Raw genomic sequence first — 27,484 nt, 5'->3', positions numbered from 1 at the left:
TCCAAATTGAAAGCAGTGAAATACATAGTTAACACAAGCAACTGAGTGGATGTGTTTATTAGGTAAAAGGAAGTAGATCTTTATTTACAAAAATGATATTGATTTCGCGTCATTATCCAAAACAATTTTTAACAAGGAGTGTTCTTTTATAATCACATTACCCCTAAACACGTGATTCTAATAAAATACCTAAATATATTGAGGATATAAAAAGTTTGTCTTGGTCGCACGCTGCCTACCTAACAGTGTGTAACTTGGTAAAATAGCCTTGTTGCTTAGCTAAGTCCGCGTGGTTTTGTGATGATGCTTAAATTATGACTGAAGTTATACTCCTTAAACACCGCGATATGTTCGCCACAAAGTAAATGAAAGGGTTCACATCTGGCTCCAGTAAAGAAATATTGAGTGATCCAAATTTTCTTGGATCTTCGCGCTTCAGCCCACTCCTTTCTTTTTATGACATGGCCGTTCATTTTTTATGGGTGATGATGAGAGATAATCACTAGCAGGGTATGACTTCTTTGCGAAGTACGGATTGGAAACGCAGCACGTAGCAACTGGTAGCATAGACCGCGTGTAATGTAACAATGGCAAAGAAGTAGATTTTGTCGAAACTATAGCATAAGGAATCAGTAAATCCTTGTAACTTCAATTAGTACGACGCACTTTGCTACATTGACTTTCTGTCTTGTTTAAGCATACTGCGTTCGTAGACTGCGTATTAACGGCAGATAGATAAGCAGCAGGCTTAGAATTAAACGAATTTTCGATCCAGCTTACACAGCATACGAGTTCAGTTCACGCATTACCATTCAAAATTTTGTTCATGTTCCGAACTCGACTCTCTCAAGAATACAGAGTGACATGTTAAAAGGCAATAAAGCTATAGCATATATGAAGACGGCGGCGAATCACTATTTTATAATATAAAATTTTCCGCGTTATCTCCTGTCGTTTAAAATGATTGGTTGACCTTGAAATGAATAATAGACGTTGCAAATTTATATCTAGGTATATCTGTTTGTATTCGTCCAACAGGTGTACTCGAACAGAATAGAAGGCGAGAAAAGTAATACCAGTAACTTCACGGGGACTCGGAAACTTGGAAACTTCGAGATCTACTATCGCGGGAATCAGTTCTACGAACCGAGTCAGAAACTAAAAACCGAGTGCCGCTTTTCCTTCTACGTCTCGAGTACCGAGGTTTGCTCTTTTCAAATACATATTACTAATGACAGAACCTCATATTTGTATATCACGATGGTAGGAGACAGTTTAATAATGATTCTATATACTTCGTTAACAAAGTTTACCACTTCTTTTTATGCATGACTACTATATGATCACCATACATAGCAAAACTATATCCAGCAGTTCTTAAACAGATGTCCAAGGATCTATTGGGGGCACGAATAGGGTTGCATTTAAAACAGAAATAAATTTAAAACAAACATTTTCAAAACAAGTCCCTTGTTTAAAACACGTTTTTTATGTTTTTTTAGAAGCCGTGACGTCAGGAATATTCAATTGTGACGTCATAGTCAATTTTCATTGACAAGTGAAAATATAGGGTAAATATAGCTCTGAGGGTTCCAACCACCCCATATCGTATATGTCGGCTACATCGGGTGGTAATCGTCTGTAGGCCCTTACAACATGTTTAAAACGCTGTTTAAAAGATGTTCTGAAAAAAGTGTTTTAAACAATCATTTGTTTGAAATGCAGCCCTAGGTACGAAGCACCAAAGTAGGGGGTACGAGATGCAGTGTGCTATTAAACGTTATTTAATTACGCATATTATTTTGTAAATTAACATAAAGTGGAATATTATTGGTCGGATTTCTTCAACTTTAAGCGGGCAACAAGTTTATTGTAGGCAGCACTTGAGCGAACTGAACAAAAGCACATTCAACGGCTTTATATATAAAGCGACATGAACATAAGAGAAAGCACTGTACGCTTCGATTACCGGAGTGGTGGTGGCACATGGTGTCGCCACAAACTCAATGTTTCTTTGCGCTTAGCGTGATTCCCTCTCTAGTACATTATGACTTCACATTTGAATACGACATTCCCTCCGACAAAATAATGGTAGGTTTAAACTAAAAAATACAACATAAGTTGCAGATATGAATCTCGAGGTTTTCGCAATTATGAGCGAATGATACTTTGATACCTTAAGGATGCTTCAGTGGTTGGCCTGCTGAGCCGGCACTATATCATACTCCCACATTTTGGTGCTGGCCGTAACTTCCAACCCATAACACTCCAATACCAATGACATTTCGATGCACCGGCGGCGGCGATTTACATTTCGACACTAAAATCACAGCGCATAGGCGCAAACTTCGATATCAATATCTCCAGTCGCTGAGAATCCTAGTGTCCCTGAAATCCGAATAAGTTATGTTGAAAACCTTATGGGAGCCCAAGTCCAGCTGTTTCAATTCTGGATAGGGAGTAGGAAAAATACTTTATGACAGCTCAAGGGGTACGAGCGCTAATTTTTTTTAAATCTGAATGTATTTGGAAAGTAATACATTTAATTTTGACGAAGATTGCAATTGTTTTTGTTGTGAATTGTTTTGTCTACAATTAGGAAGAAGTAGGTAGGTGCAGTTGTGATATTTGATCGTCATATTTCTTAAATATACTGAATAATATTAATATTCAATACTTAATATAAACTTATAGCGCAGGCATGTTACATGAACGGCTGAGTTCATCCAGCTCGCAATACACTTTCGAGCTTATGCCATCCTTGGATCGAAATACAAAGACATTAATTCATACACACAGAAAATTGTTGTTAAAAGGTGTGGAATTCCAAACATCCATCGGCGCTACAGGAAAGTTTTCTCTATATTAGCTCTTTTGGATCTATATCAGGTGAATATAAAATTGAAGGATCCCCTGCCCGAATACTGTTTGGATATATACTACTTTCGAGGTAGCGAATTTTACGACTCGAAGTGATGATTTACGTGCATCAAGTTTAAGTAATATTATTGCAGAGACAACGGGATGATTTATACGAAATCCGATGTTGACGCAGTTGCAGAAACGATTTTGAAAAGTGTCCACACGTTTCAGCACGACCTGATGAAAGGTAGGCTGCAAGTACTTGAATATATTATGGTGATGTGTCACGAAGTTGTATACTTTGTGTACTTCTGGAAAAGGTACAGCGATCAGCAATTAAAAAACATCCCTATTATTAAGGAACCCAATCTCAGTTGTATGTACATAACCACACCTAGTTTCCGTGCCCCGAGGAAATAATCTGTCGTTGTGTTGATTACAGTTTAGGATAGAACATTAAAATATGAGGGTCATATTATATGACATGGGTCGGGAACCTATGGCTCTTTTCCAAATTTTCATTTTTGTAGGCCTACTTAATTTATCAATATTGCAGCAGCTTGGTATTACAATTTCAGCACGACCAGCATAATTCGCAGTATAAACATGTCTCTGAGAGGTCAATACACGGTTAGAGGCTCGGACCACCTTTACAAAATCCTCAAGTTTAAGTTGCTGCTGCGCCGGCGACCAATATCACTCGTGGATTCGGTAGCCTATACCCGTTTCGATATCCTGGATTGCACGATACGTTGAATGATCGAAGAGAATATGGCTCTCAAGACGACGCCGGTGTCAAAATGCAGTTTTCAAACACATTTTCTTTCTGATCTATGAAACGAAATGAACTGCCGTGGAAGTGAGATTCACAATTACAAAATTACAAACAACGCCTTAGGTATTCACGTTCTTGATTGGTTGGTTAGTTTGGTAGTGCCACTGTTAAAATGTAAGCGTGTCGATTCGAGCCACTTTATTTTACCGCCGAATACTTTGAGAAATGAGACGTCTAATTGGAATCAGTGCGACAATCACATTCAATTGATATCAGTTATTACAGCTTCTATTATGTTTACGATGAATTGCACTAACACCAGCAAAGCTCGGCCTAGCTCTGCCCACCTGTGCCTCAAATCTCCTTTCACATTTTATTTCCGAACAATAAATACGCAAGTTGCGAGATTTAGATAAAATAATTTAAAATATCTTGTCATCCGTGAACAATATGAACATCAATAGAAAATACCAATAATCATTGAATGACTCACAATTTTCGCTCACTCATCCTGACGACAAGTGAGGCAATGCCTCCTTCACTCGCCTCCCCTGATCCCCTGTCACTGACGTATCGCACCTTACAGTGGTATTTACTGCTGTAGCGACCATGTTTGGCTCCACCTACGCATGTCATCATGGGTCCTCGCATGTAAGAGGAGGATCAAGACGGACGTACGATCTCACATAACTGACGAAAGCCTCAAATTTCGTATGAATCTTATTCTCAACGTCAACCAGACTACAAAGCCATCAGAAACACCATGCAACGCCAAAAGAAGCATTGACTGTAAAAAGTTGCAAATAGTAAACGCATAATTTAACTGTTGTCTAAATCTGTTGGAAATCTAACTGATATTTGTCTAAGCTTCGAAAACTATAATATCGATCTCAATGTAATACAAATGAAAAGATGTTACTTCCAAAATATCTATGAAGTCAAGTATCGCATACTCGATTGAGACAACCACCATGATTTGTACGAGTTTTAACAAAGAATATATGGCGCACGGGACAACTGCCATGTAGTGAATTCGAATTGGTGCTACGATGACGTCACAAATCCTCAATCGTGACATAACAGTTGGTTGTCTTGTATTGCTCTTTCTGAGTTAAAATGGAAAATATGGGTCCGCTATGGCTCTTCGGACGAAAAAGGTTTCAGACCCCTGGTATATGGTCTCAACCAGTGTTTCTCAGCCGCAGGTCCACGGATCCTCTAATTTACTACAAGCATTTGTGATTCTGTAATTTCGTCAAACGATCGCTCCATCAAATTCTGCCCAGCAGCAGTAGTGATTTAAAAAAAAATAAAGCTACTTCATTTGGAAGCAGAAATCGTATTAGACAGTTGCATAAAGTAGATCCGATCAAAGGGTCGCAAACCTCAAAATGACTAATGACTAGTTCGATTTTTTTTACTTTAAAATGCAGGATCTTGACCTAAAAATCAAAACTTTGAGAAATTTTTTTGCTTTAACAATCTTCATATTGAAAAAAATCTACCCACATGTAAGTAAATTAGGTGTTTTCACATATGATTTCAGAATAGGGTTACCATACGTCCTCTTTTAAGATGATTTGTCCTCTTTTTGGATTTTTTTGAAGTGTCCTCAGAGGACGCCCAAATGTGTTCTTTTTGAGATTTTGTTCTATTTTTTGAGGATTTTGGTTACATATAGAGCCGAATTCGACTGATATACATCAAGTCAGCACTGTAGGAACGCTACGCTATTTCGGAAGCTGGACCGGAAAGTTGACCTGTTTTTTCAGTCAACCACCTGTTAATGTGAAAGAAAAACTGTAATTTCCGGGAGTTGAGCCTCTTTTTCTTTTTTAGTCAAGCGACCACGAAGAGGTTAAAATTTACCATTTTTTCAGGATTTTATCCGGGTTTTGATAGTTATCAATACCTATTTACGTCTATAGCTACTGCTGGTTCAACTGGAAGATAGGGCACATTGCATTTAAACAGCAATGACGCAACGTTAGCAGTCTATACTCACAACTTTCCTGCAATTCTATAATTCAAAACTACAGATACCAAGCTAAGCTAGAGTATTTTAAAAATATAATTTTTTTTTGTCATAGATCGATTTCTCTATATATTTTTGAAGGCCGCAAGAAGGCTTTCTGAGGGCCGCATGCGGCCCTCGGGGTCGCGCTTGGGAATCACTGACAATGACAGTAGACCTATAAATTAGGCTAGGCTACAAGCTGTAAAATGCCAGAAGATAAGTTCACCGACAGTGCAGTAAACTTCTACGATATAACCCAAATGCAGGTTGCAATACAAATTCGGACTTTGCCAACAATTCTGACCATTATCTGACCTAACGCTACAATTTTGACAAAATATTGACTTTTTGACATGCAAAAAAAAATCGCCCTGCTAATGACTAATGAGCAATGACTAATGATACTACATAAAGAAGCGGTGCAATTTTAGTAAGTATATTTAGGTATCGCAATACAATATCTATTTCGCCAAGATGTTCATAGCCAGTTTACCCGTAAAGTATGACAAACATATCCCTAAACTGCTTTTTACTTCACAATCAGGATAACTTCGAAATGTTTGCATAATTGTCTGGATTTGAAGCTGTATTCTCATTCAATGAGCGAAAATTCACAGTTACCAAAAAATATTTACAAGATGCGCAGACATGTAACCTCCGTAGCACTGTAGCAGTCACTACATTCGCGGAGTGACTACATTAGCCAATTAGTTAGCCCAGCCCAATCCAACGTCCACGCTCATCGTGTCAAGTAGTTATATCAAACTTTCGCTGCAGCTCAATCGGACGCTGACTCTGTCACGGTACCAGTGACTTTTGACCAAGGATCAATCGAAGCCTTGAATGAAAAGATTCCCACTGAGATGCGGCCTCAGGTCCAAAGCGGACATCTGCAATTCCGAGCGTATAACCTAAACGGATATGCAAATGCATTATGCCCTGGTATAAGGTAGGGATAATTCGATATCTTTCAGAATGCATTTTTTATGATATTCATCCGGGTTGCGTAGAAGTACAAGCGCTAAAGCGAGTTGATAAATTGATGACGGTTCTTGCAGCATTGATGTGTCACTGTATAGCGCTACGTAGCCTGGGATGCAGTATAATAATCTCTTAATAGTCGTTACGAGATGGCAACGCTTCAGGGAATAATGTAATCTACTGGATACACAACCGCAGACAATGTGTCTGAATAGAGATTGGTGAAGCACCTCGATGATCTAATTGGTATGAGGTCGATTTTTTGTGTTTGAGTAGCGGTTGCCGTGAATGCGAAGACATGCTATCATAAGGATACCGACATTCCGTAGGCCTATGTCTTCCGATAACGCCCAAATGTCGTTTTTTTTAGTCAATCTACCTGAAGATCAGCATTGTCTGTATAAATTTCCAACTTTTGTTTCTCTTATTGTAACTTTATGAGGAAAGTATCTTTTTTTGGATCCTAAAGTATGGTAATTCTACGCTATCACATGTATAAAACTCTCATTAAAGTAGCTTACCATACGGAAGGGAGAAGATGTATTGCGGTAGAAATCAATCACCTTACACCCCAATTGTCATTCTATTAGTCGTCATGTAAATAAAACAATTGAATAGGTTATGCCATTTATGATTTGCAGGTTATGTAAATTACATAGGATGAACAGATTGGTTAGAGTTATTCTGTCAAATAAGCCCTTACGATTTCCATATAACATTGTGTTTTGGATTAATCACATGTACACTGTACAGTTTGCCGCAGAGAAGATAAACCAAATTGAATAGATCTCCTATCGATGGATGCATAGGCTACCCTGAAATTTGATCACAGTCCTGCTTAGCACGTTCTGCCATTTTGTAGTTTCCTATAGTTTCATAGTCTTTACGTCAAACGACCTCGTTCCAATATGCAATGCGACATGAAATGATCGTGACGGTGTCTGGTCAGTACCGATAAAAAATAACCTAGAATATGTCATTGCCGGGAATGGACACCATAGAGAATGGACATTACCGAGAATTGACACCACCGAAAATGAACATTACCGTGAATGCAATATCTGCAATGCAGGCCTGTCATGAATATGTACAGGTCTTGTGTAAGTGCATCACAGCTTTGTTAATTCGGTGTCGATACTCAGATATAAATTTCTCGACAATGCCGTTTCAGTAAGTTACATTTTTTGCATTGGTCATTCTTGTTGATGTCAATTATCGGTAGTGCCCATTCTCAGCATTAATATAGAACCGATCGTGACTATTTTTAAAACCATTTTCATTCTGCATTTTATCCCCTGAGAAATGTAGATTAACAACCGATAGAGGAAGCAGCAGGTGGCTTGTACTTTGCGTCGCGAGACATAAGTACGGAAAGCGTTCATCAGATCATTAATCGCCCTGTTGACGCCGCTTTGTGCAAATGACAATGTAGGCAGATGAGATCTGGAATATACATAGTTTTACCTAATGCATTGTAGGGTGACGGGCGTCCAGCCGGAATATGCTTGTGTGGGAGGAGTTTCGAACGACATCTCTACTTACGGCACATGTGGAGATTATGCAGGTAACTGAATGTCTCTTACCGAATATCGGTTGGTGGAAGAACGTTAAGATGGACATGGACACGGTCAACGAATATGCTAATCTGATGGCTTCACTAATCCGTTATTGTAATGTATTGGTAGGGATAGTAGTTTTAAATATGGCATCCGCCTAAACACGGTGCAGTGTAAAATCCGTATTGGGTCAATTCATTGAACAGATCAAAATCATCGTTATTACAGTTAATGACTCGATGAGCAATAAGAATATTGCAATTTGTTCCATTCGTGCTTAGCGCAAAATCCTCGCAACAGTCAAATTATTCTGTGTCTTTTTCTGCGATGAAGTACTTGATCAATCTCAGGCTGTATTTCCCGGCACCGTGCCGAATGCTGTAGTCGAGCTCTAACATATATACTGGACCGTAGCTGATGCTCCCTAACCCACTAATTGAAAGACTAGCTGAGAGGGGGCCCAAAAGAATTAGAAAATTCTTAAATTACATATTTAGTTGTTGTTGAATATAATTTGATTGGCGATTATAACGCAAGTGGTTTTGTTCGCCATATCCAAAAAGTCATTTATCATCTAGGGGTGGGTATTGCATTACAAAATATAAACTCAAATATATGGCTTTGTTGCGAGAACAAAGTCATATATGAGTTTATATTTTGTAATGCAATACCCACCCCTAGATGATAAATGACTTTTTGGATATGGCGAAATATTTAGTAAATGTCATTTCAGGCCAGCCGCAACGCCACGACAGTCAAAAACTGATAAAGTTCAGACCATCATTAGACTTAGCAAATTGTGCTGCCAAAATATCGTCGAGAACAGCTTTGCTGACAATGCCCGCTGCATGTTTACAGAGAACTTGATACATGTAAAGTAGGGGCGCGCAACTTCTTCATCCGGCGGGCCGGATAGAGGAACATGAACTTGCGGCGGGCCATATTCCTGATTTTTTTTTATGAGTTTATGGGAGCTCCCCCCAGGGGAACGCGCCACAGATCCGTCCATCCTACCCTGCACTACCCTTGGTACATACAATTCAGAGACGCACACATTCCAGCAGTTGCGAACTATGTCTTGATTGGGCGACCGATTCACGGGCGAGCCCAAATCGGTGATATGAATTTGATCTAAAATCAGTATATCTGGCCCCTAGTCGCCCAAAGCGCGAAAATTTTTGCATAAATGAATGGATTTGATCAATTATATTGGTGAGTGTATGGGCAAGTGGTTTCTTCGAAAATTTACAGCACGTATAATTATAATTTTGAACATTGATCATGGCATAAGAATATACATTCATGAGCTTATCGCAGATTATCAACTTCGGGCGGGTTCCTTATAATTAATTACTTTGTTGAAAACTCCTGCTACCCTACGGCCTCGGGCTATTCTAGTGTATCTATGATACTGTATTTCCATAATCAAGACACGTACGTAGAGGCACTGAGTCGCGCGAAATGTTTTTAGTTTGAATCCATCTGCCCGAAAACATTCCACTATTTTTAAATATCACGAATATTCTCTAAAAATTGGGGAATGGCATGGCCACATTCGCCCCTGGCTACTTCAATGCGGTGAACATCAGTTATATTAGAACGTCACTTTGTCTTGCTAATGTTCATGCTCGAAAATGTTTGCGCCTAAATGCCTGTAAACGGCGACGCGGGCCTCATCATCACATAAGACCGAAAACTGTCGGCGGGCCGCACAAAAACCCGTCGCGGGCCGGATCCGGCCCGCGGGCCGTATGTTGCCCGCCCCTGATGTAGAGTGTGTTTGATCACCCTATGGGAAGCACAGACTTTTGTATTGGAGGGGGTAACGGAGTGCTGTCTTGGTATAGTAGCAAAAAGCTCATTATTATTCTGTCAATTAGTTTCATTTTGATTCTAGTTCGCATTTATAGCACTTACTACATGTAAATGACATACTACGAATTCCAGATATTGCCATTGGCCAGCCTCAGACCCTCACGCATGGTATGAACTGAATGGTGTGAAAGTATCGACTACGAACGATGGGAGCAATTTACCAAAATTACAACACAACGATTATGGCCTTAACTGTTATTGTCGTCACCATATCAAATAATTGCAATGTTTGTTGCTTTATTACAACCAAGCATAGGCAGCCGGTACCTCTTTCCTGGAGTACTCTAGTAGGTTTTGCTGACTTGCAGTACTTATTCAGGAGGGTAGCCTATATATTGGGACTACGTATACTTCTACATCAAAGTTTTTCAGGCAAAAGTACTTAAACTCACACTTTTTATATTCTAGTGTAACATGCTGTATAGAGATACATTACTTACCTTCTTTTCCTTCTCGCACTTTGAAGAAATTTGCTCATGTTACCACGTTAGCTTACAAATTTATGAGTCACTTTCGCTTCTACCTGTGTAGCCTACCAACGTTCATCCTCTACGTTGACCGTCCTCAGCCATGAATAGCTTTTCTTTGTGCAGATCATGTGCGACAATAACTTAATTTCGTCGTTTTACAGGATGGTACGGTGTTTCTGGCGATATACCGTCACACAACAAGTCATCGGCGTATGGTCATTCATTAGAAGACATCGCGTCCACTCTCCTGATATTTTACCGATAAACAATTTAAGATGCAGCAATTTCTGATTATGGTGATAGTGGATTCAAGGATAACTTGCATAGTAAAATTTACCGTTGCGTCATTTTGTTTCATTTAGTTGCGACTGTCAATGAGATCAATGAAAGCTTACATACAGTAGATGACCATAGTTGGCGTTGTATCATTATCATCAGTTGGTCCATGTTGTGATCGAATATATACGCAACCGTTCGTGAAAGTGTGAAATTGTTACGCCCTATGGTATGCACAATAGGGCTCTTCAAAAATGACTTCTTTTCTCAAATCGTACTGGCTATTTGATAACATTGTTAGGTTACCTAATTTAGGCCTACACACAAAATTTGGTTCAATTCCAGCCAGTAACCGCTTTGCTACAGGAGAAGAAAGTTTCTATATATTATGTAAAAATGAACAATAAAAAATTTGAAAATTTTCTGTTCACCCCATGAAATTGTTAGGCTGTCTATGGAAACGATGCTCACCAAATTTGGTTCGATTCCAACCAGTGGGAGCGGAGTTATTGGCGTCGAAAAATCTGGATTTTAATAAAATAGTAACTACGGTGAGCACAACTATAATAAATAAACAAAGAATCGGTCACAGTAAATACTATTTCATTGAAATCCAAATTTTTCGACGGCAAGAACTCCGCTTCCACTGGTTGGAATTGAACCAAATTGGGTGAGCATCGTTTCCAAATTTTTTATCATTTATTTTTATATAATAAATAGAAACTTTCTTCTCCTGTAGCAAAGCGGTTACTGGCTGGAATTGAACCAAATTTTGTGTGTAGGCTTAAATTAGGTAACCTAACAATGTTATCAAGTAGCCAGTACGATTTGAGAAAAATAAATTCATTTTTGAAGAACCCTAATGCACAACTGTATGCGTTGTTATAATAGATTGGACATTGCTGATTTCATTTCTCAAATTGCACAACTATTATCCGTCTGGCCTTCAGCGGTATGTATTGTTGCGAATGGATTAACCTTAAGATATATTGCCATATTTTGATTTTGACCGGGCCGCAGATAATATTTTGAACTTGCTAATTCAAAAAAGTGACGACCACACAAACGTCTGCCGACAAAATGCCATGCCGACATTCTCTCCATATAATGAGCAGGACGGGCTTGATATTACTATGGGATTGCTGGAATAGTGAGCTAGTCTTGACAATAAAGTGCTAGATTCTGTGACCACGGTGAAACTAACCCAGGATTGTAATTACTCGAGACATGACTCGACTCGAGGCCGACTCGAGTCACGATTTTGTGATGACTCGACTTGACTCGAGTCATTTCCTCAAAATACGGAAATGACTCGACTTGAGTCAACCTGTGTATTGACTCGACTCGGACTCCAGTCATTGCCCATGACTCGAGCCAAGTCATGTGACTCAGACGGCCAAGACCGACATTTCATTGTAATTTCGAAGAATAGTGAAGTAACCACACTATTGAGATTTCGTCTATTGGCACTGGTACTTGAAAATGCGACTATGAAATGCCAAAAGTGACGAAAATTAGTATATTATAATTGGAAACCATTCGCTATCACAAAACAGAGTTATAAAATGTGGGTTTAACAAGACTTTAACTGGAAACTGAGCAGTCAACACAATGACTTGGATTCGGACTCGAGTCATAATACCATGACTCGGACTCGATGCTTTGCTCGCTGACTTGGACTCGGACCTAACTCGGTGGTGAATTGAAAATGACTCGACTTCACTCGAGTCAAAACTATGAACGTGAGATTGACTTGCGACTTGTAGCGTTGTGCGTTGGTTACAACCCTGTTCTTATCTCCGGCGATATCAGTACCCAATTGATTCGAAACCAAATGAAAACGTATCTGTAATCCTACTATAATAACACGACACTGCTATAGCATTATTTGTGTTATAATGTTAAGGTAATCGTAAATTGTACGTTTCAACTTGACGTCACAACTTCAAGTCGATCATGGAAATAGTTTATTTTGCGGTTTTATTATCCGAAAGATCAAACGTACGCTAGGCTGGAATAAAATCCACGCCTCCAGAATTGCAACCGGTTCGTGTTTTTCATCAATTGTACAATTTGTCTGTAACCACCGGGTATAACGCAGGGCAATGTTTTTATGGGATGAATCCAAAAGGTTACTTGTAAGATTCGCTGCGTATATCCTACATTCGACGGACCGGTGCCCAGCGGCAGTGAACTGCTTTGTTGTCTGACGTACAACAGAGTCTGTCTCGTACATACGTATATCAAAATCCCACGGACAACTTTCTTTGTTTCTGTTCCCACCACTTGTAAACTTATTGATCAATCGTTTCAAAATCCCGTTGAATGAATATGATCGAATTATTGAATTACCGTCGTATAACACGCATCCATATAGGCCTATCACACATCCATCGATACACATATCAAATCACATAACATGTCCTGTTGGGTTCCACGAGGTTCTATGTTAACGGTATATCGATTTGTCGTCCTACAATATACATTTGCAAGTCTCAGTGTACATCAACTCGTTCAAGCTATCACAGGCAAGAGAGGGGAGGATGTTAGTACTAGGGCCGGCCGAGTGAAGTAATTGCAAATTATTTTTCGAGCACTTGAATTGCACGATCTTTGCCAGTAGGAGCTGATTTATCAGCGAGAATTATAGTTTCGGAACCTTTTTCGCTGTGGAAGGCTGTAAACCTAGATTGGTCGCATCTTAGCATACGAAACACGTAGTAGCCTAAAATCCAGGGGCGGGTAACTCCTCCGGTTGGCGGGCCTGACATGGAAAAATGAAGTACTTGGCGAGCCGGATTACAGAATCGCCACATTAATCGCGTAGGCTATTTATCAATCTATAAAAGGAATAAATCGTATTTAATATAAACTGCAAGTTTAAAACATACAGACCAGAAACAATATTTATTATATTTATTAACCGACTATCCTTCAATAGCTGTTGAAGTCCATCAAACATCAGTGGGCAATCGAAGTGTCACCACTCACCACGTTTTTTTCAACTCGCTTCATGCCAGATGTAGAGACCCTTAGTAAAGACTGTGCGTGAGAATCAGTTATACTGGAGCGCAGCCTTGTCTTTTTAATGTTCGATTGGTATTAGTCGGAAATACATGCTTCATGACCATCGCTCTCAGGTTGGCAAACTTGGATTCATTCTGTGACGCATATAATTTCTCATTACTTTCAGATTAGGACTTCACTTTCAGGGTAGAAACTCTCTGCGGGCCGCTCTAAATACCGTCGCGGGCCAGATCCAGCCCGTGGGCCGTATGTTGCCCACCCCTGCTATAAACTATGCACTTTAGTTGAAAAGACATAGCTAGAAAACATATTGTGAATTATGGTTTCAATACTATTTTCCACGTCGTGGCACATGAAACACATAGTAAGGAGTTACCATATTTTTGTGACCAAAATTCCGAACACTCTTTAGCGCATGCTAGCGGTATGAAGGTATGAAACATATTATCTATCAATATGACGTCACACTAGCAATGCTGTGCATTTTACCGACTCAATTTAACTTGAAAATGAGCAGTCAACACAATGACTTGGACTCGGACTCGAGTCATATTACAGTGACTCAGACTCGACCCTCTGCTCGCTTACTTGGACTCGGACTTGACTCGGTATCGAATTCAAAATGACTCAACTTGACTTGAGTCAAAACTATAAAAGTGAGATTGACTTGTGACTCGGAGCCTTGCGACTAGGTTACAACCCTGTGTGTAACTAATTTTATCTAGTTCTTGTCCAAGCAGACCAACAACAATTGAATTATGTTAATCAGCCGTGTTTGCTCCAGTGTTGGGATCAAGTCAGTACCTTCGAGTCACGAGTCATCTCGAGTCATTGCACATTTTGACTCGAGTCAAGTCAAGTCAATCGATTTTCGAAAGTGACTCGAGTCAAGTCAAGTCACTCGTTTTTTGGATGTGACTCGAGTCAAGTCAAGTCGAGTCACGATTCAAGTCATAATTCAAGTCAAATTGAATTTTCAAAGTATCAGTGACGATTCAAAGTAATTACATTTTGCTAGCTGAGTGAAAGACAGTATAATTTGCCATTAATCTTGCATCAAATCTTGTAAAGTTTAATATGCATGCAAGAAGGTGTCTATCACGCACACGTAGAACCGCAAATAAGATACGCGACTAACTGTATAGCTATGCTACAGTCTGTTAATATATCAGTCATTAGGATCGAACACGAAGCCTCGAGAAGTTGTAACAAATTGATATGGATTTAAATCATACAAGAGGGTTTGTAAAGGTGATCACTGCGCAATGTTAGCAGTGAGCCGTCCAAGAAACATAGATACGTTAATTGCTGTTGTATTCTTCTTCTACTACTACTACTACTACGACTACTACTATTACGACTACTACTACTACGACTACAATGTAACCTGTGATCATTTCGTTGTGGTCAATATATTTGTGATGCAATAATGGAGGATCATTCAAACGTACATTCAGTGAATGCCTGGTTAGTCGCACAAATGGCACATAGGCGTATCGCGAACAGTACAAACATATGCCCAAAATACACCGATTTGATTGATACCGTTTACTTGATGACTTGAAATTGACTAGTAAATTTTGCTCCGAGTCACGAGTCAATCCGCATGTTTGAAGCGCCGAGTCAAGTCAAGTCAAGTCATTTTTGCAAAGTGACTCGAGTCAAGTCAAGTCATACGAAAAAGTGACTCGAGTCTGACTCGAGTCAAGTCATGACTCGAGTCATCCCAACACTGATTTGCTCACACTGCAGCTCAGTCGGATTCCGAAACCGTCCCGGTAACAGTGACAATCGACGATGAAGCAACTAATCAATTAATTGAACGAAAAAATACCTTCCGAAATGAGATCTCAGTTTCAATGTGAATTATGCAAATGGTTATGCAAATGCCCGTTAACCTGGCGTCAGGTAGGTGTGGTAATATTTGTATTTACCATGCATTCCAACTATCAAGTTGTCTGACGGATCCGTATTCAGCTATTGTCATCACATATGTAGAAGTGCAGCTTTGTTATTCTGAATATTTTTATACTACGCTTTATTCTCATATTTGCATATATTCAGCCTCTCTCCTTATGCCGAATCTCACCATACCCAGTGACATTATTTCATACCAAGCTCTGTAGGTATGATGGGAGTCTACGGTCTTATATGACGACATATATTTTGTAAAAGATCTATACTCCGGCATAAGATTTATATTGGCCCCGACCGGGTAAGACCGAAGACGTTATCTGTAAAACTTGTATCCGGGTTTCCCCGCTTGACAATCAGCATTTCCGGGATAAAATGGACTGGTGTTGCAATACTTAGAAAGCTTTGAATAGCTATATCTGTACCTTCCTTGTCTAGCAGCAAAATGCACATCATGCAGCGTGAGGATATCATGAATGAACGTCGCAAAAACGTCAAGGAGAAAAATATAGAACGTCTTATACCAGTGGTTCCCAACTTTTTTCGACTCATCGCCCCCTTATCAAACTCGTCTTACTTACTTACCCATAATTGATGACCAGAAAAAGAGGACATATGATGAGGAAATTTTTTCATCTCGCTCTGATCGCTGGTGAATTTACGAAAAAAGTCATTTTTCCGAGGCGGTAGGTACTCGGAAAACCGATTTCTGCGTCTACTTTCTGTAGCGTTGACCCGGAGCCTACGATACTTACGGCCTAATATGGCACATTACACTTGTAGGATGTAAGAGGCCGACACTCCCAAACAGACATCACGACTGACTCAATGATTGCTTGCGATCTCACTTCTCGATAGACGCCTCGCCATACAAGTCTAATAAAGTCTTATAACAGGCAAAATTAGTACTTTCAGATGAAACAACCCAATTAAGAGCCAAGTGACAGCGTCGTAATGTATTTTTCCACTAACACACAAGAAGACAATGCAACGAGAATCCCCAACTTGGCCGCGTAAAAGTATTTTACAGCATGGTAAAACGAATTCAAGCACGTGAAAATGAAATTCATTCATTTGGAACTATTCTGAATCACTTACGTAAAGCTTAGCCATAAAAGTTCTGCAAGTGAAATGAATTACTGCAGTAAGCAAATTACGTCTTGCTTAACTGCCGCTTTTGAAAGTCCTTCACGACAGTATTCTCACAGAGGCATTTACCAGCTTCTCCTTGTTATTATATTATATATGTTAACAATGATTTTGCCCGCCAATTTTAAAGCTCGATCTCAATGATCCCAACATGAAAAACTTGAGGTCCTTCAAAACGATGCAAAACATATTGACCAGCTTCCCTCACTGCAACTTGGAGGTAAGAACAGATGATTTTATCAGAACCATCTAGGATTGAAAACAGGATGCAACAAACTTGGCGAGTGGTTCTGAGGGAGCAAGCAGTCCCCCGCGATCGAGTAAGTCGAAATACCGTGAACTTGCGCCACATGACGCATCAAAAAAGGACTCATGACATATTTGACAAGACAATTTTTCGAGGAACTTCTTACCTGTGTACCCAGCCACAACATAAAACACGTCCTCGCTGTCAGGAGATACAACTGATTCGGTAATTTCAATCGCCACATCTTCAATGACTTGTTTGAAATGATCAAGATGAGTTGAACTTGAAACACCAATATCATGCTCCCAGTAGTTTACCTCAATTTTTAGGATGGGTCGGAGCAAAATTATCTTTTCAGAATTGGTAACTTCCGTTAAACCCACCAGAAATCTCCCGCCACTCATTTGCCTATACCGCGGGAACCTTCTTTCAATCGGATCACTTTGGAATTTTCTGAGAGTCACATATTCAAACCCCTCTGCTAACAAATCTTACAGAAGCAGTGACTGCGAATTACTCGCCACCACACGTCCAACTACATACGGCCATTCACTTGAAGATATTCGTTCCACTATATTGATATTTTATCTTTGACGTTTTGTCGTATGAACTATGAGTCGATGTAAGGTTGTGAGATATAGCACGCAGATCTAGAGTGAAATTACCATCTCAGTCATCTTACTTTCCTTTGCTCTCGCACAGTATGGAATAGTCGTAAAATGGGATGAATAATAATATATTTAAATGCATATTAAATTTCAAGTTTAACCAAGATGTGTCATTCATTCTACATTCGAGAATAGGTAATTTTTAACAATTGAAGATGAGACACACCCTGTTGCTTCATTCTGACAATGCTGTCTACATCACGAATTTCTATCATGCGATCCATGATATACGAACCAATGCCCACGCATTCTTGCTACAGTTAGGATATTGCGTTACGTTGAGCATTACAACATGACAACCTAATTGTATCAGTTGAACGCTTATGATTCACAATGAGCCGACAATGGCCTGTCAACAACAGTAGGACTATAAAGTAGGCTACAAGGTGTAAAATATCAAATCATAAGTCCCCCCTCCCACCCCCCCCCCCATTTGGAACCACTATCTTTGAATGAAGCCTTTAAACCGCCTTGACGATCTCTAGGAATATACCGTTCTCCTATAATTGCGTTTACAATTAGGCTTATTCCGATAAATGAAGGTTGTTTTTATTTATATTTTATTGCAGTTTTTGCGAGGGTGGTAGTCTCCATATTAAAATCAATAAATGTGATAGTAAATCGCGCGCAGCACGATAAAAAAATATGATGCATCAGCATAAATATTCCCAAAAAATATTGTTTTTATGTTGATTTACGAAAAAATTATGAGCCCACGTTAAGTCTTCAAAATTCCGGACATTTGGCATATTTTAGAAATTCCTCCCGGACGCTAGCTTGAACAGTGAAATTCCGGACATGTCCGGGAAATTCCGGACGTATGGCAACCCTAGTATATGAACAACTGAAAACTGGACATAGATTAGGCTTACCATATTTTGGAAATCTAAAAAGAGGACACTTTTTCAGAAATTTGAGACTTGCAAAACTGGAGTAGAATCCTCAAAAATCAGTGAATTTTTCCCACTTTGTGACCGGCTGACTAAAAAAAGGTCATTATTCCGCTCAGAGCTCAGAATACCTGTTTTTTCTTTCCGCATTGCTAGGTGGATGACTAGAATAATTTAAAAAAAAAAGAAAAAGGTCATCTTTTCGCTCAGAGCTAAATTCACCGTTTTTCACTCAGAAATACCCGCCGGAGCGTCACTTCTGTGCTAATTTACACCATATCAGTCGCAATTTGCTCTAAATCTGACCTAAATTTTCAAAAAAGAGGACAAAATCTCAAAAAAGAGGACAAAATGGCGTCCTCCGAGGACACTTTCAAAAAAGTCAAAAAAAGAGGACAAATCCTTTTAAAAGAGGACGTATGGTAACCCTAACATAGATATATCAGCGGCAACGAAATGCCTATTTTTATACATGAAACTAAAGAGGACAAATTTACAAAAAGGAGTACATTTATGCGAAGGGAGGACATTCCTTCAAAATAGAGCACAAATTCGCCAGAAGGAGGACGTAATGGTAACCCTGGCCACTATAAATGTCGTATACCAGAAAATATACTGTCCAAATTACAACTTGGGTGCTAATTCACAGCAGCGGACTCCACTTTTCTGTCTGTTCTATACTTCGCTTCAAGCCACTACTATCGATAGCATAGCATATAAATCTGGAGACATGAGAAAGATTAAGAATTAGTCGAGACTTTATAGTTCTTAATCTAAAGTCAGCAACTCTGGCATGCCTGCAAGTGTGCAATGCGACAACATACTCGCGGCAGGCAGAGACGTGCAGTCAGGGGAGGCATGTGAGGCAGAGCCTCACCTGTCGTAAGAATGAGTGAATGAAAATTGTGACACTTTCAATAAATATCGATATGTATTGTCGATTATAACGAATAACTAAATTTCAATAATTTTTCATCCAACATCACCAATTTTCATGTTTAATCAAACTATAGCGCGAAGGGTAGGTGAGGCACAGCGTGCCTCGCCTGCGACAATGCAATTATGTTAAACAGCTCAGAATTCGTATTACCTGGTATCAATCAAATGCTATTTTTGCACCGTTTCCTATAGTCCGAATATTACCAATATTCCGGCACTGGAACCCCTCGAATTCGACAAGGAATGTGAAATTCGACCTTATTACGTGAAATGGTAGAACAGAATAACGATAGCCAGGTGTGGCGCAGTCGAAGCTGACTGACTCACTGTTCCCTAACAATCGGACAATCGCAGCAAAGTGAAACGCGCTATCAATTTCGGAAACTAACGTGGCGACCAATACGTATTGTGGAGCAAATACATTCCCTTTCTGATGCAGCTGTTATGTATTTTGCGTCCATACAGCTACCTCAAATTGTGGCATGTGATAGCTACTTAAATAGCCTGCATTGTAGTTGTTTGTGGCCTTTATGGTATTTTCAACTGCAATGCTCATTTACTACAGGTCGATATTATATGTTACGATCCTATATCTACCGCGGTCCACTTCAAGGCTTTTGTAAGACACCGCTTACATGTACAGATGGCGAGGAGTAGCCTAGATACCATGCGAGTGAAGATGGCTGATGTGATAAGAAACAGGTCGCCATCTCAATCCACTAACATTTTAGGTTTTATGTATTTGCAAATCCTAATTTCATGGAATTTGCAGCCCCAATCATGAATCTTACCGTGATTTTTCACAGTATTGCTGATGTCTTTTACCATTTAAGTTTGATGTTATTGAGTGACATATATTCAGTTTTGCTAAAACAAAACTATATGTGACTTAGGGGTCTCGAAGTTCGCGCAGGAAATGGCTTCAGCGGCAAATAAATTTCAAATACATACTAACATGTTCATTGTTGACATAGCAGTACGTGCCAGTCTGCCCGTTGGTTGAATGGCCGTATTGCTTACTTTCGTCGAAGAGTCTTTCGTGAATAAATTAAGGTTTAAAGATCTTATCTTGTGTAAACCCTCAACTAATGTCAGAGGATGATTTGGATGATGTTGGCCACTCAGTTTCATTTTTCCGTTCCTCTCGTCCAAATGTTTCGTCCTAATTCTTGGGTGTCATATTCAAATTGCTTTTGGTACCGGATTACCGGCTTATGGTCGCTTCCTTGTCGGACCAGCCAAATTATGGCAAAACCATATCTTGTTTTTTCGTGAGATAATTCAGTTTAAAGCGTATGCATAATATACAATATTACGAACCACAGATACTTTCTAGAAACATATTCATTGGATGACAATACCATTGGCAAATATACAATGACTACGCGATTGGATACAGTTATACACAGTGACCTGGGGCTGGGGGTCGCGGCGATATCAATTATATTATTTGTATGCTCCATTTGTCTTGGCCGTGATACGACTTTGGTCCTGGCTGAAAGGTTGAACTGTATATGTAGATTGTAGAGTCTTCGATTTAGGTACCATTTGTCTTTTCACGGAGTAGGTATTAAGTCACGGCTTCAGAAGTGCACTGAACCGCCGAACTGAACCAACTCACTATGCTAACTATAAGCAATGTTCCCTCTAATTTTCACGAGTCTGCGCAAACACGCCCACTCACTGTGCAGGCTCTTCGACAACAGTGCGCAAGCAGGCCCTCCATAGGGTGATATATCAAACATCTGGGGGGCTTCTCCCCCCAGACCCTCCTCAGGGTGTGCGCTTTTTCCGCTTCTTATCATATGTATTGGGTGGATGTGATGCCTGAACGAGCGAAGCGCGAAAAATTAATGTAAGGCATGATTGAGTCGGTATATTGCTATCAATTTTTATACTCTCTCTGCTCACGTGAACAGATTTACCGGTTGAGCTGATCGAGTCAGGTGTATTGGAAAAGGTATAGGACCCCTTAAATAGTAATCAAAGGTCTTCGGGCGTACCTACTTATGTCTTCCGTTTTCACATGCTTAGACAACCTTTCCATGTCAAACGGCTCGCACTTCTTTGTTATTTGGCTCGGTTAAGGGATGATCATGAGAAACTACCCATTCGTCTTGTCATCATTAAAAGCGATCAGTATAAACTGTTACAAGGAGAATTAGCGAGTATTCACTCAACGTTGGCCACACAGGCAAGCAGCTATAGCCAAAGCACCTGTAGCGACACAAATGGACGCTTGTAACCGCAAGTACTATAAATGACAAAAATCGTTATTTTGTGCGACCATATGCGACGTCACGATAAATCCGTGTACGTACATGGTGACATATAGATTAAGTAGACATACACACACGACTGGTACGAGAACGCACTCCAAATCCATACATGCGATCGATATAGGCCTACCGCGTTATAACACTGATGTGACGTCTTATTAATACCGGCAATGCACTCATTACTATCAAGACATCCAGTAATTTATAATGATACAAATGATCAAGTCTGACTGAAGCAAGAACAATATTAGGGTATGACCTTATCGACAGAACATTCACGTTTCAACGAATCGAATAACATCAAAATTTGTGCTGCTGAGAAGCTGATTAAATTCAACGCCCCACAGTGCGCAGTTGATGATCTCGATCAGCGTTTGCAGGGGGATAGATTTTTTCAGCAATATTGGTGCTTGTACTTGCATATTCTGAATATTATCCTGTCTCATCACACGTAATCAGATTTGCTGATGTAAGTGATGACTTCGAAAATTCACGGCATGTAATTGCACAGTAAATCTTATGTAATGTTCATGCCACGCGGAGGATACTATTCGTTAGTGTCTCGCAGATTAACTTCGAGTTAGTCCATTGTTATTTATAACTTTGTTAAACCATGTTATTTCGCCATTCCTAGAAAAGACTGCGCTATTGATATGATATGAGTATCGCTGACGCGTACGAGACCATACTAGAAGAAAAATCTGTTTCGTGAAGCCCACGTCATTGCAAATTATCATTTCTTCACAGTGCACAATTGTACCTCGGTTTCAGACTTCACCGAGAACACTATCTGCCCTTGGCAATGCTCCCTCTAATTTTTCACGAGTCTGCGCGTTTGTGCGGTACCTTGGAGAACAGTGCGCAACGACAAAAAAAAAAGTCATCACTTCAAATTTTTTGTGTGCAGCTTAGATTTTCTGTGCGCAGAGACCGTTTGAGCACTGCGCATTTGTGCACGGGCGCAGCTTAAAGGGAACATTGACTATAAGCGGGGAAGAATTGACGATTTTTTGGCGCAACTGACGTACGTTCAAAGTGTGCATTTCGTGGATAGAATAAAGCAAATGGATTTAAACAGCTATATGATAAGAAACTCTATGCAATCAGATAGTGAAACACGCTCTGACATGCTACTATTACTCATTGTATATATTGCGGTATTGTTTGAATACGAACAACTAATGTAGTAGGAACAAGTATTCACAAAAATATTCAATGATATCGCAAAAAACAATGCAACGAAATATTGCGTGTGTCCGTTTGCATTATTCACAGTGAATGGAACAGCACTTCGGCACACTTTTACCCTGTATTATATCATAATGATGTCACCAAAGCCACCATTGTTTCGATTTCAACGACGATATGTAGTCACAGCAATAATTGTCCCTCAATATTCATTCACATTCACAACACAATACAACGGATATGTACGGGTATACCCAGTTCTACATATTGTTCGCAGTGAACGAACATGATGTTTCTCAAACGTCATCCTTATTGTATAAAAATTGCATGTCCCGCGCGAATGGATGTTGTTTGAGGCGGTGGTTTTGGTTTACAAACTTTGGAACGCGAGTGACATGGAAAATGGTGCAAATATGTGAAGCGCTGTTGAATCTTTCTTGACTAAATTGCCAGTGGTTCCACTAGTCAGATTACAGTCAACTGGTGCAAAGCATTTATATCATTCTATCATGTGTTGCAAGTAGTGCGATCGCAGCAATGATGGTGGAGTGGTGAGTGGTGGGTCTATTAGCATTCTTGTACTGCATCGTCTGGCAAGACAAGACGTTGCCATTTTCTGGTACAAAATCCCGGTCTCGCAAATATTACTGCTCCCATTCCGATCCGACCTTCGTCGAGTGAGGACGTCTCGAGGTAGCTCTGATTAATGCACGGGGTTGGCGCTCGACTTGAAGAATCAGCGGTGAGATCGTTTCATTGTACTATAGCCTAGTACGCAGTGTAGTGTAGAAAAGTGCTATTCATTCAGGTGTTACGTATAACAAATAGATAGATAGGTCAATATACATAGAGGGTTCAAGAGGTAGCTCCCTCTCTACCACAGCGTGGTAAATGGAGGGCATACAACATACGAGGGCAAAGCGTAAACCAGGGCCGGCCAACCTGTGGCCCGCGAGAAGGTTTTGAGTGGCCAACCAAAAATTTGATTAGTCCGGCCGCAATACTTGAGATGTGATGACTAACATATCAGTTCCAACGCATTGACAGATCCATCAGCCATTCACATATTGGTATATCTTCGTACACTACAATAGATCAGAATAATTTGCGATAGATTTATCAAGGTAAAAATTTTCTACAAGCTTAGCGCAATATGTTGTCACTCGATTTCTTGTTTTTAATATTGTTGCCCTTCAGTGAAAATGGAAGAACACCTAATGTATCAGATTGAGTCCAACTATATTCGCGATTACGAGACAAAGTGTCGTTCAACATATGCGACCTTGCGTTTGCGCTCGCAGTAAGACCGTCGACCATGAAACCTAGGCACGAAATGATTGACGCATGTTGGTCACAGCTTTCGATATCGATCTGTCCATGCACCGAATAGCCCAGTCCTCGGAAACTTAGCCCAGCGATATACAGCAGGCCCGCAATATAGTCAAGTGACAATATTATTGACCTATGAACTTCAAATTTTTTTCGCGCTTCGCGCGGATAGTGGCCCGCACAAAAGTTCGTCGATCAAATGTGGTCCTTTGGCCGAAAAGGTTGGCCAGCCCTGGCGTAAACCGACCGATCCTATATCATCGGATAGTGACGAGCCTAGTGATGGCGTTAGTGACCGGCTTCAACCGAGTGGGAGCAAAATCCCCGCTCGAAAGTATGCAGTAGCGGATGAGAATTCTGTATTACAAACTAGCACTACTAATGTTAATGCAAATATTGTTTGTTCTCCCACGTCCGGGAGTGTCTCCCGACCTCCTGCAAACACAGTTTCTCCGCCAGCGGCACAAACCAGCATTGTTCCCGATAACAACGAAAATAACATAGATAGGAAAGTGGTGATTTTAGGACAACAAAGGTCTATTCTGCGCTATCACCCAACAGTGGTGAACAGGGCGTTGTCCGCGTTGATCACCAATTATCAAGACATCAAACCTCTTCACAAATCCGGTTCTTTGCTCATCACCTGTCACAATCACAAGCAGGTTACGCAGTTGTTGTCATGCGGTAGTCTAAGCGACCCAGTGACGCATACCGATATCCCAATCGAAACGTCGAAATTTACACCGAGGCCGTTCGCCAGCAGAGCTGTAATTACGGGTGTTCCATTAGACGTAACGGACGCCGAGTTATTGGACAGCTTCGCCACCTATCATGTAACTTACGCCAAGCGACTCAAGAAGAGAAGGCCAGAAGACGGAGTCTCCGACAGTCTCTCGGTGTTACTTTGTTTTAGTACCAAGGAAGTGCCAGAATTCATTTCAATCGGATATCTTCGCTTTAGGACAATACATTATAATCCACCCCCGACTAGGTGCTTTAAATGTAACCGCTTCGGTCACACCGCGAATTCGTGCCGCGGTAAACTTACTTGCGCGAAATGCAGCAGTCGTGATCACGAATACAAGGATTGCCCTAACTTGAAAAAATGCGTTAATTGTAACCAACCGCATAGCGCAGGGTATGGAGGATGCCCCGTCTACAAAGAGGAAGCTAAAATTCAAATTGTTAAAGAACGCACAAACGTGTCTTTCACAGAGGCGAAGGAAATCGTACGATCTCGAACCTCTGAAACCTCTCAGACCACCTCTGCTAAGACACTGTATTCCGAAGTGCATCATCGTCGTAAAACTACAGCCCGGTCTTCAACAAACAATAAGGAACCAAGTTGTTATACTTCACCCGCCCCTAACGACGGCGACCTTAGATATCTCTCAAACTCAACTGTCGTACCCAGCCAAATTAGTGAAGATCGACAGAAACAAACCACATCCATGTCCAGCTTGAATATCAACCCAATTCAGCTATTGTCGCTTGTTGCGGAGGTTGTACAGCTAACGGTATCAGCATACAAAACTGGAAACAGCAACATCTTCGACATCGTGGCTAAGGCATCGAGTAAATACTTCGGCTACTCTGTCGAATCCGATCTATTGCAGCAAGCATCAAACACATCAGATCCCTCCGTCGATAAATCTTCTCCGGTCTCGCAAGGCAGCAAAGTTCAATAGAACACTCTCTATTCTCCAATGGAACTGTCGCGGCATATATAGAAAATTGAACGAGTTCAAACAATTTGTATCCACCCTAACCATTAAACCGGATGTTATACTCATTCAAGAGACGCACCTCGTTGCGAAATACTCCCCGAAGCTACGGGGATACCATCTGTATCGACGAGATAAGACATAACACTCCGGTGGCCTCGTCACATTTGTGCACGAGTCATTGTCATCCTCGATTGGCTATGGTTTCAATCGGCGTGTTTTGAAATGTTATGCGTTAACGTTAGCGGAATAAATAAACATTTGTAACGTTTATATGGCCCCCGACGTTGTTATCGGCAGCAACGATCTTGCATGCCTACGTCACTTTTCCTCTCGGTCACTCATTTGCGGCGATTTCAATGCCCACCACCTACAGTGGAGCCACTGCTTGAACGCCAGAGGCAAAGCGATCTACGATTCCCTCGACCAACACAACCTGGTTTTGCTGAACTCATCCCAGCCCACTCGTCTGAACATCTCCACAACGGCAGTAAACAGGTGGTCTCTTTTGGACTTGACCGTAGCCTCTGGTGATATTGCCGCGCGATGCAACACTTCCGTTTCCGACACCCTCATAGGAAGCGATCATTTTGTTATCTTTACAACAATCAATGACAGAATAACTCGCTCCTCGCCTAGACCCCAGAAGTGGTTGCTTGGGAAAGCTGATTGGGAGAGGTTCTCAATATGTGTCGACGATTCGCTGGCGGGTGTACTCGAGGATGATGTGGAAACATTAAATTCCACTTTTGTCGACGCTTTAAATCGCGCAGCCACCGAAACCATTCCGCGCTCTAGATCCACAGACAAGATCCCAGTACCGTGGTGGACACCGGAATGCGCTCGCGCCATCCGCCGCAAAAGAGCAGCTTTCAAAATGATGAAACGTAGTTTCACCACGCGTGACGTCATAGAATATAAAAAACGCCGCTCCGAATGTCGCCGAACTATATTGCGATCAAAACGCTTAAGTTGGGAACGTTTCTGCGATACCCTCAACAGTCATTCGGGAATAGCGAAGGTCTGGAAAACGATTGGTTCGATTTCGGGTAAATACAGCTCCATGTCTATACCATCTCTTATCTCGAATAACAGTAACGCCATCGGCGACTTGAGCAAGGCAAATATGCTGGCATCGACTTTCGCTTCCGTTAGCAGCTCCGAAAACTACGACCCTGACTTCCTGCTCACGAAAACCGATTTCGAAAAATCACACCCCATCAGCGACATGGTTAATGAAAATAATCTAAATAGTCCTCTCGATAGACCATTTACGCTACAAGAATTTAATGTTGCATTACGGTCACGCAAAAGCACG

At 40.6% G+C, this 27,484-nt stretch overlaps 1 protein-coding gene across 1 annotated transcript in view; it reads left to right on the top strand.

The window, feature by feature from the left end:
• The window catches only part of LOC145455060 (uncharacterized), a 31,386-nt gene extending 20,179 nt beyond the window's left edge, over positions 1 to 11,207 (top strand). The window contains exons 8-13 of the mRNA XM_080333043.1: positions 1,039 to 1,203; positions 2,817 to 2,950; positions 3,015 to 3,109; positions 6,432 to 6,603; positions 8,114 to 8,199; positions 10,698 to 11,207. Of these exons, the coding sequence (XP_080189169.1) occupies positions 1,039 to 1,203; positions 2,817 to 2,950; positions 3,015 to 3,109; positions 6,432 to 6,603; positions 8,114 to 8,199; positions 10,698 to 10,801 (756 nt within the window). The 3' untranslated portion in view covers positions 10,802 to 11,207. The remainder of the gene's footprint in view (positions 1 to 1,038; positions 1,204 to 2,816; positions 2,951 to 3,014; positions 3,110 to 6,431; positions 6,604 to 8,113; positions 8,200 to 10,697) is intronic.
• The last annotated feature ends 16,277 nt before the right edge of the window (positions 11,208 to 27,484 follow it).

Source organism: Botryllus schlosseri, chromosome 1, assembly GCF_051294905.1.
Source record: "Botryllus schlosseri isolate E-star chromosome 1, Bs_hap1, whole genome shotgun sequence".
Taxonomy (NCBI): Eukaryota; Metazoa; Chordata; class Ascidiacea; order Stolidobranchia; family Styelidae; genus Botryllus; species Botryllus schlosseri.
Note: the sequence above shows the minus strand (reverse complement) of the source record. Positions and strands in the feature narration are given on the sequence as shown.